At 35.1% G+C, this 24,198-nt stretch overlaps 5 protein-coding genes across 6 annotated transcripts; 2 read left to right on the top strand and 3 right to left on the bottom strand.

The window, feature by feature from the left end:
• Positions 1-618: 618 nt before the first annotated feature.
• On the bottom strand, positions 619-3,372 carry LOC140963757 (uncharacterized). The gene is made up of 5 exons (XM_073423143.1): positions 3,224-3,372; positions 2,759-2,901; positions 2,502-2,631; positions 1,699-1,890; positions 619-1,036 (listed from the first exon to the last, which is right to left on the bottom strand). The coding sequence occupies exons 1-5, from the start codon at positions 3,284-3,286 to the stop codon at positions 827-829; spliced, it is 738 nt and encodes a 245-aa protein (XP_073279244.1). The 5' UTR covers positions 3,287-3,372; the 3' UTR covers positions 619-826.
• A 784-nt stretch (positions 3,373-4,156) lies between these two features.
• LOC140965003 (probable membrane metalloprotease ARASP2, chloroplastic) lies at positions 4,157-5,668 on the top strand. Its single transcript, XM_073425029.1, has one exon. The coding sequence runs from the start codon at positions 4,315-4,317 to the stop codon at positions 5,632-5,634; it is 1,320 nt and encodes a 439-aa protein (XP_073281130.1). The 5' UTR covers positions 4,157-4,314; the 3' UTR covers positions 5,635-5,668.
• Positions 5,669-6,713: 1,045 nt separating this feature from the next.
• LOC140965032 (transcription factor MYB101-like) lies at positions 6,714-9,238 on the top strand. Its single transcript, XM_073425070.1, has 3 exons — positions 6,714-7,672; positions 7,750-8,524; positions 8,744-9,238. Exons 1-3 carry the CDS (start codon positions 7,355-7,357, stop codon positions 9,004-9,006), a joined length of 1,356 nt encoding a protein of 451 aa, XP_073281171.1. The 5' UTR covers positions 6,714-7,354; the 3' UTR covers positions 9,007-9,238.
• A 4,373-nt stretch (positions 9,239-13,611) lies between these two features.
• LOC140964999 (uncharacterized) lies at positions 13,612-15,299 on the bottom strand. The gene is made up of 2 exons (XM_073425024.1): positions 14,800-15,299; positions 13,612-14,739 (listed from the first exon to the last, which is right to left on the bottom strand). Exons 1-2 carry the CDS (start codon positions 15,005-15,007, stop codon positions 13,817-13,819), a joined length of 1,131 nt encoding a protein of 376 aa, XP_073281125.1. The 5' UTR covers positions 15,008-15,299; the 3' UTR covers positions 13,612-13,816.
• Positions 15,300-20,580: 5,281 nt separating this feature from the next.
• LOC140965200 (WRKY transcription factor 6-like) lies at positions 20,581-23,808 on the bottom strand. 2 transcript variants are annotated; one of them, XM_073425319.1, is made up of 5 exons: positions 23,265-23,808; positions 22,979-23,083; positions 22,382-22,828; positions 21,543-21,656; positions 20,581-21,459 (listed from the first exon to the last, which is right to left on the bottom strand). In XM_073425319.1, the coding sequence occupies exons 1-5, from the start codon at positions 23,634-23,636 to the stop codon at positions 20,782-20,784; spliced, it is 1,716 nt and encodes a 571-aa protein (XP_073281420.1). In that variant the 5' UTR covers positions 23,637-23,808; the 3' UTR covers positions 20,581-20,781. The 2 variants fall into 2 exon arrangements, with proteins under 2 accessions (XP_073281420.1, XP_073281419.1); XM_073425318.1 differs by having other exon boundaries at positions 22,382-22,834; positions 23,265-23,806.
• Positions 23,809-24,198: the final 390 nt, after the last annotated feature.

Raw genomic sequence — 24,198 nt, 5'->3', positions numbered from 1 at the left:
ATGACTAATGGAGGGTAATAATCTACGAGTGTTTGAAATAAAAAATGAATCCATGACGATGTATTAGTTGATTACACGTTTTTATTTTATCGGAAAAAGTTAATTAATTAATCATATTGAACAAATTTTGTGTTGTGCTCGACGAAGAGATGCATAAAATAACAAGATAGGTGACGACCTTGAAAGGCCCATTCTTTTATTTTAGATTTCAGTGGAAAAGGGCAACTTTACTTTGCGTTCAAGTGCCATAGGACATGGGAAATTTTTATAAGTTAAAAAGTTGCACGAAGAAACTCAAACATGATGGTCGATTTCGTCTTTTACTTTTCATGGTGGATGAATAATATCTGCCACAAAATTAAATCCAATCGACGACTAGACGACCCCACATTGCAAATAAATTGCAACGCATAAAATATTTTTGAAATAATGATTTGAATAGACTGGAAGAACATGAACCAACACAAAATTATTAACATTTTATTGGCTAGAAGCTTGGACCGAGAGGCAATGACGATGTTACCTTTCTCGGTTTTTCTTTGAACATTTGAGATGCCAAATGATACTCTTCCAATTTCCATAGCACACATCAGCAATAAAGATGTAAAATAAAATCCATTGAGAAACCCTAAGAAAACGAGCATTCAAGAAACTACCAAGGAAGAAGTAATCATAGAAGATCATCCAAACAGTGACTCACACCCTTACTGATAAAAGTGTACCCAAAAAGGAAATAAGATCCCCATTAGGCCAACTTCTTGTTCTTACAAATGAAGAACACCATGGTTTATTTTAAATACAATGTATAATCTTAAAACAGAACAGCTCAGAGAGACAAGAAGCTACTCATCCATGTCCGGAAACGGGTCCATGCAAGCTCAATTGCAGTGTCATCTTCATCTTTCAAGCCCATACTTTTTCTTCTCTGTTTTCCATCATCAGATTTGTTCATAAAGGCATGTGAAATTCCAGGATAAATGTGTACCTCGTGTGGAACTCCTGATGCCTTGAGCTTTACTTCTAATGCTTTTCCAGTCTGTACATAAAAATAATGAGCTTATAGGTAATATCAAGGTGTTGCTAGACTTATCACACCGAGCCAGGGGTCAGGAACATCCAAAGAATTTTTTTAAAAAAATCATTTGAGATCCTTTGTTCAGCACTGGAAAGGAAAAAAATCTTGGACTCTCCCCTATTACCAGGACCTAAATACAGCACATAACTTCCCACAACACTGGAATTAGAAACCTGCAACATGTAAGAGATGGCTGTTTGCCCCGAAGACAACAAAAATCACCCCTATCCTTTCTTATAAAGACACATCATTACACTTTTTTATTACATCCACTATCAGTAAATGAAAAGTTTGTGGAGTCAAATTAACCAGTAACTGGTCACTGGTGCAAACCAAGATTAAACATATTTGTGAATCGATCCTAATGTATGATACATTCACTGAAAGTCTGACCTCAGTACATTGTTGTATTTTTCATTTTAAAGGGATGGAAATGTACCCAATTTAAGTGAACAGTGAAGACAAAATTTGATCTTAAGTAACTGGTTGCCTAGTCTCAGGATATCTGTCACAAAAGCATTTTGTCTCAGAAAGATTGAAAATTTTTTGAGAGAAAAGATCGGGCTATGTTTTTGAGAAACTAAATAACAAATATGTTACATACAGTAAAAGAGTAACATTACCTTTGCATCTGAAAATCCAACAAAATTGTCAAGTTCACCAAAATGAGCTTGTACTGGCGCCTTAGCATGGACAGGATCTGCAAGCTCCGAGGAAGGTACTCCATAGAAGGCTACAACAGCCTCAACCCCAGGGACCAACACAGAACTTGCAATAGCAAGAGCACCACCCATGCAGAATCCTGTTACACCAATCTAGCAAAGCAAATATCACAAGTGAGTGAAAAGGGTTATTTCTTTTCATACAAAAAAAATAAGGATCATTAATGCAAAGTTCACTATTTTTACTTTAGATTTTCCGTTAACTTGTCTATTGACAATGCTAACAGATACTTCCGTAAAAAGACTGCGAACTTGTGCAGTTATTGTAATTAGTAACGGACACACACATTTCAAGTGCGCAAAACCACGGCACAGAAAACACAGCTCTGTGTGAGACACTCTGATCTTTTGGATTCCAAACTGAAAGGGAAAACACTAAATTGTTTAAAAAGCTTTGCGACTGGACACTCCAAAAAAAGGAGAAATGGAAAATGGGGTTTTTCTAAAAAAGACAAAATGCTACCTCAAAAGACCACTAAGAGATTTTCACATTATAAATAGGATAAAGGATTATCAACAGAATAAATCCTTATTCATGTTTAAACTAGCTCGATAGCAAACTCAAATTCTAACAATTAGCATTTTGCAACCAGTTTAAAACTTAAAAAAAGGTGTCCAGCAATCAAATATATACTTATGATAACAAATAATATAAATCCAACACAGGAAATTTACAAAAGAAACATTGAAAGATTATCACATACCTTTTGCGAACCATTAGCCTTCAGCCAGTTGACCGATGCTTCAATATCCTTCACAGCACCTTGCCAGTCAAGACCGTCCATTAAATGTTGTGCTTCTGCAACATCCAAACCAACCTTTCCTCGATACAAACTAAATTCAACAAAAATGATATGATAAATACATCAATAATCAAACAAGAATAAATTATGAAGAGAAAAGTACAACTATCAGTTAAAAATTATCAAACCAAATTGCAAGACAGGATGCCATATCTTACTCTGGGATCAAAGTTTTATAGCCCGCATCAAACTGCGCAATCTTCTGGGCGTGATTCTTGATTTCAAAATCGACGCCCCACCATTCCTGAAGCACAATAATGCCAGGAGCATCGTCTTTGCCAGTCACATAGGCATCAAATATCTATTTGATCGATTCGCCAACAAGGAGCCCAAAAAATAAAACTTTAAAAACCGATACTAGATAATTTTGAAGCACAAACGCAACCATTAAATAATTGACTGAATATCAACCATATATCTATAAAAAAAAATCATCAACGAAAATTCTTTGAGCTTTGATCGATCAAACCCTAAACGGTATCAGCCTCCGAGATTCCAAAACCCCATCATTCTCCGTTAACTCATAAAGAAAACCAGATAAATTAATTAAAAATCACACTACACTGATAACGCGACTGGATAAAACTGTATGAAAACACACAAGCAGTAAGAAGCATACTTACAATGTTGTCTCTCTGAATCTGAACTTTCTTGAATGGTGAAGAGGAAGCAGAGTCAGAAGCCATTGCACGAAAAGGAAATGGAGAAAGCGAAACTGGTTCCCACAACAGAGAAAGATGCGGAAGAAGAGCAGCTGTAGTTGAAGTTAAAATAATAAATGCATACGAGAATATAAAAAAAATGACAAAATTTTAAAATAATTTCGATCAACTATTTAATTAAAAAATTAACTATATATTACAAAATACCTTTAAAAAATTTCAAAAAGACATTTCACTCATGTGAAAAGATTGATTTATTTGATTTTGATCGTAGCTCATTCTACAGCTTCACCAAAATAAAGTGAGATTAAATATAGTATTGATCTTTAATCAAAATATATTAATATAATTTAACCCAATTCAACTATTTAAATTTTGCAGATGCTAGACATAGTTTTGTGTCATTGAAATGTACTATTGATTTGTTCAAAATCATTCATTTGGTACCCTTTAGTCACCACATTTTTATTCAGTATTTGTGTTGAGGAATTCGTCAAACAGTTGAAGGACATGGATCAACTAATAGGCAAGACTGGGAAATTATCCAGTTCAATTAAATCAAATACCCAATCATATTATAAAAATTTCGAGTTTAGGAAACGAGAAAAGTTCATTTTTTATTATGTTTTTCATTTTAGAGTTGGAGGCAAGTTTGTTACACTTATAATTGATTTTTGAATTTAGTAAAAATCCATGAAATGCTTTTATTTAATATTATTTTATACAAAATATTTTGATTTATATTGTTTGGGCCTTTGGCCTTTTGGGATATCACAGCATCCAAATACCCTAAATTCAATGTACAACATCCCAGTAACCCAAAATCTTATAAAAACCATATAATAGTATATCGTGAGACGATCTCAAATATCTTTATTTCAAACAAATTTTTGTCAACACCAGAAAATTAGTGGAAATGGATAGAAACATTTCATTCCCTTCACCTCCACAGAACAAAATCACGAATTATCCATTTTTTTTCCCACATTAAACTCATATTCGTTTTCCTGAGCGCTGATGCTATTCGCCATATTCATTCGGAACTCATCAAAATGATCATAAACTTGTCATCATCCTCAACCTCCCACGCTCTTCTCAGATTTCTCAACTCCAGGACGCAGCCCATTTCAGATTTTTCTGTGAAAACTAAAGCCCATTTCTTTAATCCTTTAGAATCTACTGTTTTGGGTTCTTCTAGTTCAAGATTTTGCAGCAAGACCCCATTTTTATGCAAGGACTCAAGATTTAGGCAAGGGAGGAGAAAAAAGTTTAGAACTTTGGCTGTATCTGGCCTGGATTTTGGTAGATTCGAGAGCGCTCAATCGGTTCTTGAAGCAGCTGCAGTGTTAACTGCTATTATTGTTGTCCACGAAAGTGGTCATTTTTTGGCAGCTCATCTTCAGGGTATTCATGTGAGTAAATTCGCTGTTGGGTTTGGTCCAATTTTAGCTAAATTTAATTCCAAAACGGTGGAGTATTCGATTAGAGCGTTTCCTCTTGGTGGTTTTGTGGGGTTTCCTGATAATGATCCTGATAGTGATATTCCTGTGGATGACGAGAATTTACTGAAAAATAGGCCTGTGCTTGATAGGGTGATTGTTATTTCTGCTGGCGTGATCGCTAATATTGTCTTTGCTTTTGTTATAGTTTTTACCCAAATTGTGTTAGTTGGATTACCTGTTCAAGAATCTTTTCCTGGTGTTCTTGTGCCTGAGGTTAGGCCATTGTCAGCTGCTTCACGAGGTGGATTATTGCCTGGTGATGTTATATTAGGGGTTAATGATATCGAGCTTTTGAGTCCCAAAAGAAAAGTAATATTCAAGATCGAAAGAGGTAGAGAAAATTTAGAAATCAACATTACGCCAGACAAAAATTCAGACGGTACTGGTAGAATAGGAGTTCAATTATCACCAAACATCAAGTTTTCAAAAGCTAAACCGAAGAATCTGCAGGATGTCTTTCGTTTTGCGGGACGTGAATTCTGGGGCCTAACTTCAAATGTCTTGGACGGTTTGAAACAGACATTCTTAAATTTCTCGCAAACTGCTAGTAAGGTTTCTGGTCCGATAGCCATTATTGCTGTTGGGGCAGAAGTAGCCAAATCGAATGCTGATGGCCTTTACCAATTTGCTGCCATCTTGAATCTCAATCTGGCAGTGATAAATCTTCTTCCTCTACTAGCATTAGATGGTGGTTCTTTGGCATTGATCCTCATAGAGGCGGCTCGAGGTGGGAGAAAGCTTCCGTTGGAATTAGAGCAACAAATTATGTCGTCTGGCATAAAGCTAGTCCTAGTTCTTGGGATTTATCTTATTGTTCGCGATACATTAAACCTTGAGTTCATTAAAGATTTATTGATTATGATGCTTTGATAAAAGCTTGGAAATGGACATGTTTGTGGAGATATTTGGTTTCTCGGGTATCTTTCGTGTCGAACAGATTGTATACTGGTTTCTTAAACAGTTCTCTCTATTAAAGGTTATTTTCCACTTTTCCTGGCCTCAATTTCAATCCAACGACTCTACATTCCCTGTTCTTGATTGATGATTCTATAGCAGTGGCACCCTGCAAATTTGGTGAAATTTCGAGGTTCTGAGTTAGTCGTACCAGCTTTTATTCTGCATTCTAAATTATCACCCCAAAGCTGGTGTCTCACACTAGGTATCACAAAGTACATTAGCTTTTAGTCTTAGAAGTCTATACTACTTGTATGCTACTATGTCGAATGAAAGACTTGCAGCAAGAGTTCCTTGCTCCGCTGAATTTATGTTTTATAGAAGTGTTATTCAGTTAAAATAAGAAAGAGGATCATAACAGTAAATTTGTAAGCTACACTCTTCAAATAAATCTCAGATCAATTATGTGTTGCATTCATCCATAGTGTATTCGAGACCGTTGTTTCTTATGTGTTGCATTCATCCACAGTGTATTCGAGATCGTTGTTTCTTACGTGAAAGCTGTCGACTATTTGATGCCTGTAGTTTGATCTGTTCTCACATTGCTGATGATAGAGTTTAGTCAGCAAGCTGTTCATAAGAGAAAATCATTTTTGGTGAGCATTTTTTCCAACCGCAATCTTTATATTAAAATTGGATATTATTTTTTTTTAATAAAAGAAGTAGATTAATTCGGGGGGCTGGAAATTGTGATACACACACAAATTTTTTACTAGAATCTCATGTAGACAACACACGCCGGTCACCGTGTCCAAAATTAAGGAGGGAACCGTGTTCATGAAAACCATGCACTCAATCGTAAGTATGTGGATGCACTGTGCGTGAAAATTATGTATTGCACACGATTTGTTCTCAAGTTCTTGATTTCATTATAATATTTTACAAATTAAATTAAATATGATTATTTTTTATAATTATAAAATATGAAAATTCAAGCACACACTATTACACTAAATAAATGCATAAAAGACAATTTTGGACTTAAAAAAAAAAGCTGAAGATAGTTACTATTTGACTCTCCTGCTGTTTTATTAATAGTATAGATATGTGACAATTAATTTCACATTCTTGATGTAAAAGTGTTGCTTTACATTAATTTCCAATGGAGGGGCATTCAACCCGGGCCGGAACGCAAGCTTCCACCTATAAAATCTCATCACACTCTAGCTCACACGGCCTCCATTCTCCTCCAAACTCCACTTTTCACACACATTTCGTCTTCCTTTTTCCTCTCCAAACCTCCATTTCTTACTATCTTTACACCGTTCTCTTACATATTAGAACACAAGTTATTATAAACATGAAGGGAAAAATTTTAACTATTTCTTGAGTAAATTAACGTAGCCTTTTGCCTTGTTTCATCATTTCCATCCATTGTTCTTGCGTAAATTATACACAATCTATAAAAATTTAAAAGGGATAGAAAAGTTCGCAAGTTCTCGAGTAAATCAGCCTACCCTTTTGCTTGTTTCATCAGCATTTCTTCCCATTTTTCTTGCATCAAACGCTAGTTTATAGAAATTTTAAGACAAAAGTTCATTTCTCTAGTCAATGGAAACACCATAAATTTTTCTTCTTTTATAGATCATCTCTTTCCAATTTAGCAAAATAAAAAAAGGGAGAAGAAAAAATCTTGATGGCCACTAATGGTTCCTCATGCTCAAGGAAGTCTTCTTCAACAGCCATAAATAACAGGAACGTGTTGAAGAAAGGTCCGTGGACCGTATCCGAAGATACAATTTTGGTCGAGTACGTTAAGAAGCACGGTGAAGGGAATTGGAATGCAGTTCAAAGGAATTCAGGGTTGATGAGATGTGGAAAGAGCTGTAGGCTTCGATGGGCGAATCATTTGAGGCCTAATCTCAAGAAAGGCGCCTTTTCTGCGGAAGAAGAACGACTAATTGTTGAACTTCATGCTAAACTCGGTAACAAATGGGCTCGCATGGCTGCTCAGGTACTTAAATTCAGAGATGACCAATTCCACTCACTCTTCTTTCTCAATTAGACTCATTTGTTTCTTCTTCATTATAGCTTCCTGGCAGAACGGATAATGAAATAAAGAATTACTGGAACACGAGGTTCAAGAGACGACAACGTGCCGGATTACCAATCTATCCGCAAGATCATCGAGAAGATCATCATCTCAACGCTTCATCGGTACCCCAACCTTCATTGTCATCCCTTTTGCACTTATCACCAACTAACCCTATTAACCAAACCCCCTTACTTTTCTTGGATACGTTTAAGTCTGTTCCAGCAGTTTCAGTCGTCCATCCTCATCATTACAACCATACCAACACTCCCTATACCAGCAACGAGTGGAGGCCTTTTCACGACGATGGGGGTTTGTCCCTATCGTTGACGGCCTCAAACTCGTCGTTGTCGCCATCTTCATTAACCGCACAACCTTTTTATAATCAAGGTTTTCCGAATTTACTTCAAATGCCTTCAATTCTTGAGAGCAAATCTCTCAACTTCGGCATCAATGGTAATAATACATGCAACACTAGCATGGGGGTTTTAGAGCTTCCTTTAACCCAATCAACGGTGCCGCATAACCAGGCGACGCCGGAGCTTGTTTCAAGTGATGATGTTGAACGATGTAATGAAATGGAGACAGCGTTTTCGAGAAGTAAAAACAGTGGTTTGTTGGAGGATTTAATAGAGGAATCTGAAGCTTTGAAGGATAAATTTGAAGGGAAATCTGCATGGAACAATATTGAAGGGGCTGTAGTTGGAAATTTGCATGAACAATCAGATTATAGTTTTGGGAATCTGAGTGCTTCATCTGAAAATAACTATGAAGGTACAAATTAAGTATTACTCAAGTTATATTATTTTTATTCCATCGTACTAAGCAAATTAAATGAATAATTATTATAACTTTGATCTTTCAATTCTAATCAAATCCCCACTCTTGTTCAGTTATTATTACTCGAAAATCTATTCAAAACTTTAAAGTCAAATATTGGTTCAACATTTCATTTTGCATGCATGTCAGCACTACTTGGTTCGACTGTTTCAGGCATTGCAAACAAAGGCGCAGAAGGTGACGTGATCAATGGTGTAGAGGATGATTTGTTATTCAATCTTCTAGATAATTTCCCAATGGCTGTTCCGATTCCGGATTGGAATGAAGAAAATGGGCATCACGTAACCTCTAATTTGACACCTGGTACAAACCGCGAAGATTCAAGGTACAACCAAGATTCACCCTCCCCCGGACTAGCAGAACAAGAAAGGAACTTTGGGCATTGCCTTTGGAGTAACATGCCTAGCATTTACTGAAAATGGGAAATCATGAATTCAGATGGATGGATTTTGTTTGTGCTATATGTGTTAGAAAACATTTGATACGAGATTAATGTCATAAATTCTAGACTTACTTGATGCAATATCGAATCGAACATATGATAGAAAAGGAAGTTATATTGTTGTATAAACAATATAAGAAGATAGATTTGTAGTTAACTACTACTTCCAACCGATTAGCATGCATATTCTTTTGTTATCACGAACGATTTCCATTATCAAACCCTCAATCAATCTACAAGTATTATTTGGATCAATAGTCAAATTTTGAAAACCAAAAATGTCACATTCGTAACTTCCATACTTTATAATATAGTTGAATCTTTATTCCGGAATCTCGCAAAATAAAGCTGCATTTATATTTAGCAGTCTCCAGGGCCTAGCTACTTCGCTATTTTTAGCAAAAACTAATCCGAAAATTCTATTAGGTCTTCAAGGGATCATCGCGTACGTAGCCCATCATTATGGCAAGCTTCACAAGCAAACTTTTTATATATCCATTTGTATTAAATAAATAGAAATGGTATGGCTTATCATAGAAAAGTAATAAACAGTTGAAGTTATGAAATGGGTGAGCGAAGCAGATTTCACGTTCTATATGATGTATTTTTAGTATGTCATGCGGCACCAAAAGCCCGAAAAATCGGCTTCAAAATATCACCCATCATCCAAATTCAATGGGAATCATTTTACGAGGAAATAATGATTTATATAGCTCAATTTTCACCAATTTATATATCATACGAGAAAATAGAAGAAGGCATAGCCAAACACGTTTTCTACTCCTTACCACTAACAAAAATTTTATTCTTTTTTTCAAAAAAGAAAACATTAATTTTTTACATTCAAAGATATATTAACTTAACAACGTTAACCCTTGATTAAATGCATGGCTCTCTGTGGTCGGGAGCATTTACCTGATGACACCAGAATTTAAGCCCATTATCTAGTCCTCACTAAGTTTGCGTGAAGGGAAAAATCTATGGAGATATATGTTTTGAGGTATCAATACTGTGCGTCACATTGGACTATATATCCCACACTGAAGGCATGTCTACTTAATTTACGAGGTTTTGTTCCCTCACCAATATGTACCAAGCTTCCCGGTAACATCAAAACATCATTCGTTCTTAAAATGTCCCAATTTGTGATTCTACTCCCTTCGTTAGACGGCGGCTCCTACCACGTCCTAGATCTAACTCAAGGGGCACTCGAGTCGGTCGAGTTTAAAAAACAATATACTTTTAATTGCCTGGCCTGCGAAGCTTGATTATCAGTTAGACCATGCCCGAATAATAACACCCCCTAGCATAAGATTATCAGTTTCAGGTTATTTCCTCACATTTCTTACAAATGTTTTTCCCTTTACACAACATGGTGTGAGATACAAAATGCATGATACAGTTATTCACACACACATCATAGTGCAATCCAAAAAATGGTAGTGACAAAGACCGGTCTCGAGTCACAAATAAAAATTTTCATATCAGCTTCTGTTAGTTTGTCCAAACACCTCCGTCGATCACCCACAGTCCTGCAGAAAATAGCCAGGTCACCACACCACAGCCAAAACACACAAACTCATCAGATAAACTGAAGATCACTGGTGTCTGGTAGAGTTTGTAGAGTCTAACAAAAAAGGTAAAGAAGAATTTTAAGAAATACACGATCGATGTATGATTTTGTTTTCCAATATTCAACGTGAGCCACTAAAATGAGGTTTACAACTTCTATTATATACATATATTGAGAGGATTTAATGGGAGATAAATGTAGAAACAAAGGTTACAATGCCTTAATTTAAGAACTATATATGCCAGATCATCTCCTTTGATTATCAAGCAGATGTACTCCAATCAATCATCTATCCCATTGATATGATTATTCCTATGAGATTTTTCCTTTCCTTCTTCATTGCTTCTGATCATGGTATCATTTCCATAAGAGATGTCATCATCTTGCTCTAATTGTGGAACTGAATATGTATGAATGTTAATAGGTAATACAAGATAATTTTCCAGGAAAGTATCAACAGTTTCAACATAATCAGTGCACCTGGAATAGAGTTTACATATAAACCTTTATTGTACCCGTACTTTAAGTTCAGAGTGAGGATAAAAAGTTTCTTAATGCGCCATTGTTTCTCTTTCAAAATCTGAGAAAGGTTTTCCATCTGAATTATGCGACATGTGCTCTTGCTTACTGTTCAATTTCATTTGGTGTCCGGACAAGGTCAACGTCATGATTCCATTATTCCACTTTACACGTTTATAGTTCATACAATTCAACACCAAAGCAGAATTTGATAGATAAATAAACCTTAGACTTCAAAAACTAATTCCTTCTTTTCCTGCAGCTTCAATATCTTCTCCTCGATAGTGTTTTCAATGACAAATCTCACAATTCTGAAAATAAACAATAAATAAAGTAAAATAATAGGTAAATAAATATTACTGTGAAAACATATATTGGGTCCAATGAATTACGGAAAGTAGCTAGAGAATGCATGAATCATTGTCTCACCTGATTGGTTTATATTGTCCTATTCTATGTATTCGGTCCTGAGCCTGCCGCTCCACAGCAGGATTCCACCAAGGGTCCATCAAGAAAACCCTGCTTTCAAGCTCATTAGAAAAATTCGGCAATCAGGGTCCTTAGTAAATTTTGTGATAGCAGCGTCGCTTGCTCCCATTGACATCGACCCATGTAACTTAACACAGCTGACTCCAGACTGAAAAGAAACACAAATCATTTTATACGGTTTCTTCCTCAAGACATCTAACATGAAAAGATCCGGGTAATCAATTATAACATTTATGATCTAGCAGAAAATCTAGAGTCACAAATAAGAGATCGAATTTCTGCATCCAATGTGGTAGTGACTTTATTATCCTTGTTTGATTTAGCCATAAAAATCTGGTTGACAATATCTATCAAGAAATTCTACAAAGACAAGAAACAAGTGCAAAGGACGTACATTATGCTTTATCGTATCACAAGAGCAGCCATGAAGCCAAGGACAAGTTTAATTAAACTTCAGCAGCAAACTCAAGTAAATGAATGGTAATCGATCACAACATCTGCAGTCTAATTCAAATGCGCGCCTAGATTGAATATGGTAGTGAATTTAACCTTATTTGAATTGACCGGCCAAGAAGATTGATTGACGAAAACTACCACGTCCTCCCAAAAATAGTTTGTTTATTAAAAAAAAAAAAAATTGGTTGTAAATTTTGCCTTATAATTTGTTTATAGAACAAATTTCAATTTTAGTCTTATATATATTGGTGTTTGATATTTTTAGTCATATCTTTTATTGAATTAATTATAGATAGCTATGTAATTATATTTCAATTAATTTAGCTCGCTTTCATCTAAATCGTATAATTAAATAACTAATATAATTTTAAATTTTTATGACTAAACGATTAAAAAATCTCTAGTAATATGCACACATCTTTAACAAATTAATAATAAAAAAAATTAACAATGAAATTAGTCAACTAATTACATGAATTTAACTAGAATGACACAAATTGATTGTCGAAACATAGTTACATCAGTATAAATGATTAAACAAAAGATATATGACTAAAACTATAACACCTTAATACGTATAAAACCTAATTCTCGAGTAATTTTATTCCTAATTAATTTTTTAACTTATATTTTATTAAATTATATTTAAGGATCTTTTTTTATATATATAAATGTATGTCAAAAATAGTAAATGTCAAGCTCTATTATTTTGTGATTATTCTCTAACACGTTATATCTTTATTTAAATTTTTTTTTAAAAGAAAACCCTCTTGGAAATGTCGATCGAGCGCCATCCTTGTATATATGTTTTGGCATTTCTCGCAATGTTTTATTCAGATAAAAATGTCCTACTTGTGTATTCGATAAAAAAAAACTTCATAGTTTTTTTAATAGACTGTTTTTATAATATTAACGAAAGATGCCAGGTTATATGCATATGATTTGATTAAGCTTATAGTATTTTTTCGTAAATATGTTGAATACATAACTTATTTGCGTTAATTTTATTTATAAATTTTCGATGTTTATGCGGTACTATTATTATTGTTTATTATAACATTAAATAATTATTAATAATGTTAAGGTAAGAATTCGGAATTATTCGGTTATCGAGACATATAATGTTATGGATTATGATCTCCATAATTTTTTTAAAAAAAAAAAACAATTAAGATAACAAATCGTGTTTTTACATATGATTCATGATATCTGTAATTATATCCCAGCTTAAGTAATTGAACTCAAATTGAATGTTATTTTCAGATTAAAGGTAGTGTTTACAATTGTTTTAAAAATTTATTAATTATGTACAAAATTTTAAAGATAAAATCCATAATTATTTTTTAAACATATGCAATCACTGCCTAAATTAAGCCTAAACTTGTCGGTTCACTCCAGAAGCACAGCTTTTCGCTACTGATTAAAGATGATTGCTGAATGAAAACTTGGAAAAAAATGTAGGCCAAAATAAATATGGGCAAGTTTACTCTCAGTTTCCGACATGGACATTACTGTAAAGGATGGATTCATTGAAAAAACATAGCAGAAAACTTACGTTGTTTAAGATTTAATAATAATCAGATTCTCGAAACATAATTTATTAAGCTTTTGAGGAAATGCAGGAAACAGTATTTCTTTTCTTGATATATATTAATTAAGCTTTCTTTTTTGTATTTTAGTTAAGAAAGCAATAGGTTAATTTGGTTTGTATCAATTACACATGAGAAAACTCAACAATACGCAGTGATTAGTGTCCGATTCCACCACCAGAACCTTTCCCTGCTCCGACTCCCACTCCTACACCAACGCCAACTCCAACCCCAAAACCGCCACCACCTCCGCCTCCACCGCCAAATCCACCACCGCCTCCTGAACCTCCTCCAAGACCACCACCGCCACCAACGCCTCCACCAGCTCCAAAACCTCCTCCATGTCCGGAACCACCACCGACACCCCCTCCTCCACCACCACCGAATCCTCCACCTCCGCCAACGCCTCCTCCAACACCTCCACCGCCTCCAACACCCCCGCCCGCTCCAAATCCTCCACCATGACCAGAACCACCTCCCACTCCACCTCCTCCACCACCACCGAATCCTCCACCACCTCCAACACCTCCACCGCCACCAACACCCCCACCCGCTCCAAAACCTCCGCCATGACCAGAACCACCTCCCACTCCACCTCCTGCACCGCCACCAAATCCTCCACCTCCTCCAACGCCTCCTCCAACACCTCGGCCTCCTCCAACACCCCCGCCCGCTCCAAAACCTCCACCATGACCAGAACCACCTCCAACACCGCCTCCTCCACCACCACCGAATCCTCCACCTCCGCCAACGCCTCCTCCAACACCTCCAACACCTCCACCTGCTCCAAATCCTCCGCCATGACCAGAACCACCTCCCACACCACCACCTCCACCGCCACCGAACCCGCCACCTCCGCCAACTCCTCCTCCAACACCTCCGCCTCCTCCCACACCCCCGCCAGCTCCAAATCCTCCGCCATGACCAGAACCACCTCCCACTCCACCTCCTCCACCGCCACCGAACCCGCCACCTCCGCCAACGCCTCCTCCAACACCTCCGCCTCCTCCAACGCCTCCGCCAGCGCCAAAACCTCCACCATGACCAGAACCACCTCCTAGACCGCCGCCACCACCAACTCCTACACCCAGCCCTCCACCGGGACCTCGACCTCCTCCAAAACCCCCTCCAGCTCCTCCACCAAGCCCTCCGACTCCTCCTAGCCCACGGCCGCCTCGTGAACCGCTCAATCCTCCTCTCCCTAAGCACCCTCTCCTACTGAATCTACAATCGTCACCTCTCCAATCATCCTTTTCAAGCTTCTTATCACCGAAGGCATTTGCGCTCAAATTCAAGATAATCGCAAGCAAAAGCACCAACCCACACACCCATTTCCGTGAGAATCCCATTGCTTAAAATATTTAAGCTTAGAACTCTCACTTCACTCTGGATGCTGAGCATTACTGGAACATATCAGTATATATAGGAATGAGAAAGTACCAATGATAGATGAGTTTACACAATATTTTCTACGCCGCCATTAATGCAGAGAGTGTGCATGCACGGAAATGTGACGCGTAAAACAGATGGGAAGTGGCGGAGGTGCTCGGAGCATTAAATGAGAATGATAATAAAAAATAAGACCGATTCAAAGTCAATCAAAACACATGCAAGGCTTTCACTTTACAACCTACCGACGCATTGCCAGTGCATAGTATGTTGAGAAAAATTCAGTGAAAAAGTAGTGTTCGGATCAGGATTTTGGGAAACTCCAATTGCGGAAGTTTAATTGGTTGTGGAAGATAAAGTATTATGTAGAAAAATGTCATAAATTTGCCATGAATAAATGTTTATTCAGAAATGGATTATTTAAAAATTTTAATATTAATTAAAATACTCGATCGAAATGTTTTTTTTCAAAAACATCCTCGAGTAAAATAGTTCTAGAAATTCAATATTGTGAGTTATGACTGACTAATATATTTATGTAGATAAAAATTATTTTATATATATTAGCTTTTTCCATATATTTTCGTAATTACTTACTTAAGAAATAATTTTTTCAAACAAAACAATTTTTTTTTTATCAATTATATCTTATTCTTAAAAATGTATTACGTCGACTAGAATTTGAATATTTTATACGCACAGATAATAATAATAAAAATAACAACAATAATCAATAAATTAATTATTCGATCCAAATGTGCACAAACTAAATAGTTTTTTTTCAAAAAAATAAAAGAAAAACCCATGTACATCAAAACACAAATCAGATTTATATAATATTAATATATGATTTTTTACTATCCATGCGCGATCTTTCAAAACCGCGAGACTAACACATTAATAGATGAGTATTTGCTCAGTGCATAAAAAGTTGTGTGAACTCTAAATTGATATATGAATATATAAAGTTGGTGGGAGGTTAATTAGTTCACTCTAAGATAAAAGTCAACCACAAAAATTAAATGCCATAAAAATAAGATCGAATTTGCAATTTCTGTGTGGACCAGAAATTAAAAGAGCTGCGTACTTCTAGGATATCAATTCCGCTGAGTTGAGGGGTTAGATCGAATTCAACATTAGTACTATTCAAAAATTGTTCAACTCGAACCTAATCCAAAAACTCTCAACTCGAACCCGAATCAAACCGATCAACCCGATTAACCTGATTTTGATTTTTTTTAATTTGTTTTAAATAAAATTAATTTAAACACATAATAACAAAATCTCTCTCATATATATGATTTAAATTTGAAAATATAATTGTAGAAAAATAAAATATATTTACAAAATCAAATAAACAATTGTTTAAAAAATAAAAAAATGTTCAAAATAAATATTAAATTATGAAAACTTATGATATAGATATACAATAAATATTGTTTCAGACATACAATATATAAAAATATAAAAAATATTTAATAATTATATTTTTAAAAAATTTAAAATTTTGAGGACTCGAACCCAACCCAACCCACACCCATACGTACTTCCAATATATATTGCACATGTTTTTATCAGCTCCAATTTAATGCAACTCTTTCCCCAAATTAAAGAGTTACTTTCTATATATACTGTGAATCATGCCACCCTGCAGTGAAAAGAAAATATAATTGTTATCAGTTATTTATGGGAGAATATTTTTAAAAAAAAATAATTCAACGAAAGGGGCGATATAATTGACTAAAAAAAAATCGAACATATATAAAATATATATTATATAGATAAATATATATTATATGATATTAGGGTCAAAGTGGGATGTACACGAACGAGGGGCGATATAATTGACTAAAAAAACCCATTTAAAGTTTAAACGAAAAACTCTTTTTGGGTTTGTTTGGTTGTGGTTTTGAGATTTGGGGAAATATTTTGGAGCATTTGAATGTATATTGATTTTATTTAGAAAAAAAGTAAAATCATCGTTGCAGATATTAAATCATGTCGGAAAATATTTAGAAATAATATATTCATTTAAAATATAGCATAATGTTTTTGGACAATGAGAAAAAAATACAAGTTCAAAAAATAAATAATTGCTAAATTTTCATTAATTTCATATCGATTTTTTTTTTTGGTTAGTGAAATCAACTTGTAATAGATGAAATTTAATTTGGGAATTGCTGAAACATCGAGCATCAATTTAAATTTTAATATACGGGAAATTGGCCTTCAGTCTCCAGTCGTCGTTTTTTTTTGTGTTCAATCCCTGGGTACTTTTTTAGTACCACATTTCCACATGAAGTGTACCACAATTTGTATGACATAGTACCACAATTTTGTGGGTAAAGAGTGAACCCAAAGAAATGTTTTGATTGGGGATTTTTCACCAACTTTCTCAATAATATATCAATTGTATTTAATTAGAAAGACAAGTATGACAGTACTGAAAAGTTCATCTAAAAATAATGGTGTTTTTATGTTATGATTACTTTTTTTTCTTATTTAGAATTATTGGAGAAATTGTATATTTAGTGAAACTAAATAAAAAGACATTTCTTTAGAATTTAAAAATTTTCCTAATAAAAAGCATTTTTATCATTATCGCAATTCTAGTTGTTTGAATAATGAATCTATGAGTGAAGATGAAACAACATTTCACTTTTTTTAAGAATTTAAATTATTTATTAAATAATAATTAAAGCCCACCTAGACTCATAAATAGGGTAATTGTGATATGGTCTCATAGATCTATGTCGGTGAGATGTGTTGATCGGATTCATATCTACACCGAGAATTAATATTTTGATATAAAAGACACGTCTCACAAAGCTAACACATGATACTAGGGGTGATATATCGTATCGTACTAAAAATCATATATCGTATACCGTACCGAAAATTACGGTATAAGAAAATTCATACCGATACCGTACCGAAAATTTCGGTACATACAATTAACATACCGATTATACCGAAATTGTACGATATACCGAGATTTCGGTACGGTATCGGTATATACTGTTTTATACCAAAAAAAAACCTTACATTTTAACATTTTTACAAATTTATTATTTTAAAATATTATATATTTTAAAATTTTTGTATATTTTTTCGGTATATACCGAAAATTTTAAATTACATAACATTACCGTAACGAAAAATTCGGTATTGTTACCATACCGTACCGAAATCTTCGGTATACCGAAAATTCGGTATTTTTTCGGTACGATAATCTCGGTATACCGAAAATTCGGTATTTTTTCGAACCCCTACATAATACCATCTCATAAGAGTTTTGATGTGAGAATTTTTTATTTGGCAAGCATTAAGAATGTAAATTCTGAAATTTTTTTTCCAAACTCTATCTGATTTGAGCGGAATGATTAATTTGAGATTGATTTAAAATAAATTCATTTCAAAAAGTGTTTAAAACAAATTAATTTTTTTTTTAAAGGATTAAAATATCACTACAAAAAAAACGGATTGGCAACGGTTTAAAACAAGTCGTCGCCAAAATTTGCAACGGTTTGTTATCAAACGTCGCTGTCCGCGACGGCTTTTAATAAATCGTCGCGAATTTGCTACGTTTTTAAACCGTTGCTAAATTAGCGACGATTTTGTATTAACTGTCGCCAATTTGCGACAGTTTAATAGAAGACATCGCTAATTTAGCGACCGATAATATACACCATCGCTAAATTAGCGACAGTTTAATGTAAACTGTCGCTACCTTGATCGGCGACGGTATCGTAAAGCGTCGCTCAATAGCGACAGTTTTGTGCACTGCCGCAACATAAAACCGTCGCAAAATAGCGACGGTTAACATAAAACCGTCGCTATTAACGACGGCTCTTTCAAAAACCGTCGCGCATTGTCTTTATATTCGACCCCACCGAGCTCATTTCTCATTACAATTTCTTGTCTCGAGTTTGTGTCTTCTCCCACCGATAGAGGTATCAAACGCGAAATTTCATATTTTGAATTTTATTATATCTTGTTAAGATTACTATTTTTTTGAATCTTATTTAAATTGTTTTACAAGTTTGATATATATTGATAAATAGAGGAGGTTATTTATAAAATGTGTACAAATAATTTAAAAATAGGTACTTTTTTTATATAAATTAATTTTTTTAAAAAAAATTAAAGAATTAGCGACGGTTTTAAGTATTTATTAACCGTTGCTAAATCTTATAATGACGACGGTTTTATCCCGTCGCTAAATATTGCGACGGTTGGTACCCATCGCTAATTAGCGACACTTTTATAAAATCCATCGCCAATTATTTAGCGACGGTGTTTTAAAATCCGTCACTAATTTATTAGCTTAGCGACGGTAAAAAGGGTCGCTAATTAGCGACGGGTTTTACGAAACCGTCATAATATTTAGCGACGGTTTGAAATTCCGTCGCTAAAACCGTCGCTAATACCGAATTTTTTTTGTAGTGTATGAACTATGAAATTCATTTTGAAACTAAAATACGAAATCCACAAAATTCAAAATTTCCGATATATAAAAGAGAGGATTTAAATAATTTGATTCACCATTTTGAATTCCGTCCATGTGCAAAAATTTCTTCGAAGATTAATCGTTAAATCCAAAGAAGCTGAGGTTACAGATAAGTAAATTGGATGAATTTAGTAAAAAGACCAGTTTTTCGTTTGTAAAAAAAATATTAAATTTTTTATTTTATTTATATAGCATTATATTACCTTTCTTTCTCTAACACGAATATTAATATTTCTCATAAATTAGGTCGAAAATATATCTCATAAAATTGATCGTAAAACGATATGATAGTAAATTTTATGATCTTTCTCAGAAGCAATCTTAGTCATAATAATGTGCCAACAGTCTAGAAACAAATTGTAATGGGACAACAAATCAAAAAATCTCTTTGGTTGTACTTTGACTAGAGGATTTGATTTGGAAGAAAAAAATTTGATTTGAATATGAATTTGAAGGCATGATTATCATTGCATATAACCTAAATTCGATTAAATTATTAATCATGGGCTCCTTTCTTGACTTTAGGATGAATATTACTTGAAAAGGATAGCAACCTATCCAATTATACGACGGATTTAGCAAGAGAAACATTGATGCTTTAAATCTTTCAATTTATTTTTGATTCATCAAGTTTGGGTTTAATTGTTTTAGATTGTAAATCCCTTTTCGAGAGATTTCAATCTTGTTTATTTGTTTTTGCTAGGGTGAACCAAGTTGCTCAAGCTTTGGCTGAGTCGCTTTCTTGGCTTTCTTTTATTTCTGATGTTAGTCTAGTTGACTCAGTTTAATGAATACTTTTTGTTTCAATAATAATAATAATAACAAGCTTCAAATTTTGTGCTAAAATTAAAATTTTGTCCATGTTTCAAAAATATTCTTAATTTTTTTTTTTCAAATGTAATAACCAAGAAACTGATTTTCCTATCATTTTATGCTATTTCCTTGTTTTGTCTTCAAGCATATGATAATACAAAGAGCATTGACAAGATCTACAACTACACAAAAAAAGACTTTTCCGAATCCATACAAAAACAAACACATCTCTTCTCCATTATTTTTCTTTTCATTTTTTTGTCTACATTGAACAACAATTTGGCTGTCAACAATTATTCGAAACATGAAAGAAAGAATATTGTATTATATCATTATACCTATCTATATGTAAAAACAAAGCAATATATAAGAAGATGAAATGTTTATTTCAAAACTCTAGTCCTTTGATCATCAGTTGACTGGAAAATTACTCGATGAGTTGATTTTGTTGTTTCCATTGCCATTGCTATCGGCATTAATAATGTTACTCCCATTTTCTTGATATGGGCCCCCGATGATTGAAGAAATGGCAGCAGCTAATGCAGTAGTGAAATTCGGATCATTTGCGATAGCATTTACGCTCTCTTTCAACTGAGTTTGCTGCCCTTGATGTTGCATCACTTGAAGGGAAGAAGAAATTTGATGAGTCCCTTCAAGGTCTTGCGATATTTGTAGGCCAGCAAACTTGGACTGGTTGTATAATGCTTGGCTTAAGATTTGTGGCAGAAGGGCAGCAGCCGGATTCCCGTTTCCAGACATGTTTTGAGGTGGATTTTGGAATGGGATCGAGAATTGGTTCGAAGGTGTTCTTGGAAATGGATTAGGGGATTGTGTGAGGTCTAATGTAACGGTCGGAAAGGGCGCGGATGCAGATATAGTCGCCATGTTCGAGGAACACGGGAGGAGCGTTCTTGCCAAAAAATTCGGGTTTATTAAGCCGTCGGCACTAGGCATTGAACCTGAGAGTAGCATTCTTGCTGCTGAGGACGTTGTTGAGGCCATAGCCATCGCGGCTGGTGGCAATGGGTGGTTGTGGTTGCCTTCGTATGTTGTTATGAGGATACTTCTATCTTCGGCGCATCTTTGAACCTAGAGTCATTTAATGGAACAGGAGATGAGACCAAGGAAATACGTTAAATTTGATTTAAGGAAGATGAAGAAGCAAGCATTACTTGTTTTCGTACAGGGCAACCAGCGGCCATGGTGCAACGATAATATGCTCGAGGGCATGGGTTTCCCTTAGCCATTTTCTGCCCGTATTTTCGCCATTGACATCCATCAGTGATCTACTCAAACATTCAAACCAAAAATCATTTTACTACATGCGATTAAAATAAAAAACCAGAGAGAAATAGAAAACAACCTCAAGTTATCTGTATCGAGAGAAGTCGAATGAACAGAACAATTTGCACATTAATGTGTAAAGAATACATGTAGATTGTGTTGTCTTACAATCTAATAGAACTATAGTTTGGGATTCAATTATTAAATCATAGTCATAAATAATAAATTACATATATATCTGCAGTGGTTAAGACAGATGATTCAAGTTGCTGTCGAGGAAAGTCTTGCCAGAAAACGTGGTCCTGGACCATCTCAGACAATATTTTATTAAATGTGAAAGAAAAGTTTGGGAGACTGACAAATTTTGACTCGGACACATCTTGACGGGAATTAAATTCATTGAATTTTGTGCTCGACTACGATGTCATCATCCCAAACCTCAAGTTTAGAACTCTTTAACGATTTATATAAGCAGACTCATGTGTAAGCCAGATATTGGATCGTGGAAGCTCGGTATGTTACCGAATATTGGACAGCAAAGGATCCACAATCGAGTTTTAAGGTGTCTTGACCCAGTCCATCTTGCTTTTATATCATGTTCAATGCCACCGATCTCGAAAATGCGAAATAGTGGAAAGCGAGATGATAATTTTATGTTTTAATAGATTTTGTCAAGCCTGGTATAGATTCTACAAAGACTATTGAATCGAGTGTTACATATACATACCATAGGAGCCTCAGATCGAGCCCGGACTGAAACACGAGCCTTCCTCATAGTGGCCTCGGTAGCTTGATCAACGCTTTTAGGGGAGGGGGTTAGCCTAGGAACCTTGTTCTCAACGCTTTGATCCTCTACTCCGCCCATTTCCTTATCACTCTCCGTCGGCGGATCACGGCCAATCCGCCCCTCGGATGATGACAAGGATGCCTCATATGCGTCGTTCGAAACCGCCAGCCCAAGATCCATGAACTGTCTAGGGACCATGAGTCCATTCCCATTCTCATTTTTGTGTTCCGCTGCAGAACCTCCGTTGTGATCAATTGGCTTTTGCTGCATAAGTGTAATCATGTGCATCTGAAGGCCATTGTAATTGTTTGTTACTTGATTTAACATGTCCTTCAAACGGCGATTCTCAGAATTCATTCTTTCTAGCTCGGCTTGTAGAACTGTCAGCTGTTGCTAAGTGACAATATCAAGAGTTTCATTTTAAACAACAATCAAAGATTCGTTGCGAAAAATCCCATGACAAAGTTTATACTTTCATTAAAATTTGTGCGATAGAAATCATTATTTTCAGTCCAGAAACTTGTTTTCGTCGTATACCTCACTAGTTTTAGCTTTCTTGTCCTCCGAGGTGGAAGATATACCATCGTCCACGATAGACTCATCACTACCAGTATTCCCAGCAGTAAGAAGGTGCAAACCAGTCTGTGTAATTAATTCACAAAAAATCAATAACTTACACAAAAAAATAATAATTTAGTAGCTGAAAAATGAATTTGAATCGTGAAATGACAAAACCCAAAAAACAATATCAAATAATACAGTAAACATTTCAAAAAGGACACACTTTGTACCAAAAAAACTGTTTATTTTTTGGAACACGTACGTTTACGTTGAAATCCAAGACTCTAATGTTCTCCTCTTGAACAGGACGATCATCGGCGGCGGCGGCGGCGGCGCAGCCTTTCTTGTCGGAAAAGAAATCCATCTCATCAACGATCTTCCTCTTCCCTTCCCGACTATCGTGATGATCAGCAGCGGTGGTGGTGCAGTTAAGATTTACAGGGAACTGAATAGTAGTGGGAGGCGGTGAAGACGATGACTGGTCCTGCTCCATGAATGACGATGAAGAAAAAGAGCGTGTACTCTCAGCGTGAAGATGAAGTTGCAAGAAATGGTGATGGGTTTTGTTGGGTTGAAGAAAGTGATACAATGAATTGTGATCTGGATCAAAGGAGAGTCCACTTCCTTTGGCCATAATATATAACAAGAAAGAATGAATGAGGAGAGGAAATGGCAAGTCTAATGAGATCAGAGCAAAGGACTCGCCTACAAAATGGGAAGAATGGGACTAGAGAACCAAGACCAAATATAAAGAGGGAGAAAAGGTTGAATTAGCTACTGTGGGATGAATCATATTGAATTGAAGGGATTTCATTTTTGGGTCTTGCTTCATGATCTTGTACTTGCTCATATTACATTTGGTCAAGCTATATATTTTTTTTAATAGGTTATTGGGAAACGGTCTCACGAATATTTATCTGTGAGACGGGTAAATCCTACCGATATTCACAATAAAAAGTAATACTCTTAGCATAAAAAGTAATATTTTTCATGGATGACCCAAATAAGAGATCTGTCTCATATAATACGACCCGTGAGACTGTCTCACACAAGTTTTTGTCTTTTTTTACAATAGGTGCGCCTAGCAAAGATTGTAATTCTGCATCTAAGATAAAGATAAGTAAATTAAAAGTTAGATAATATATTTTTACTCCAATTATTATTGCAAAGATGTTATGGCCATAGTTCGAGTCTAA

This window comes from Primulina huaijiensis, chromosome 18 (assembly GCF_012295235.1).
Source record: "Primulina huaijiensis isolate GDHJ02 chromosome 18, ASM1229523v2, whole genome shotgun sequence".
Taxonomy (NCBI): domain Eukaryota; kingdom Viridiplantae; phylum Streptophyta; class Magnoliopsida; order Lamiales; family Gesneriaceae; genus Primulina; species Primulina huaijiensis.
The sequence above is the reverse complement of the archived record's forward strand: the minus strand, read 5'-3'. Positions and strand labels throughout refer to the sequence as shown.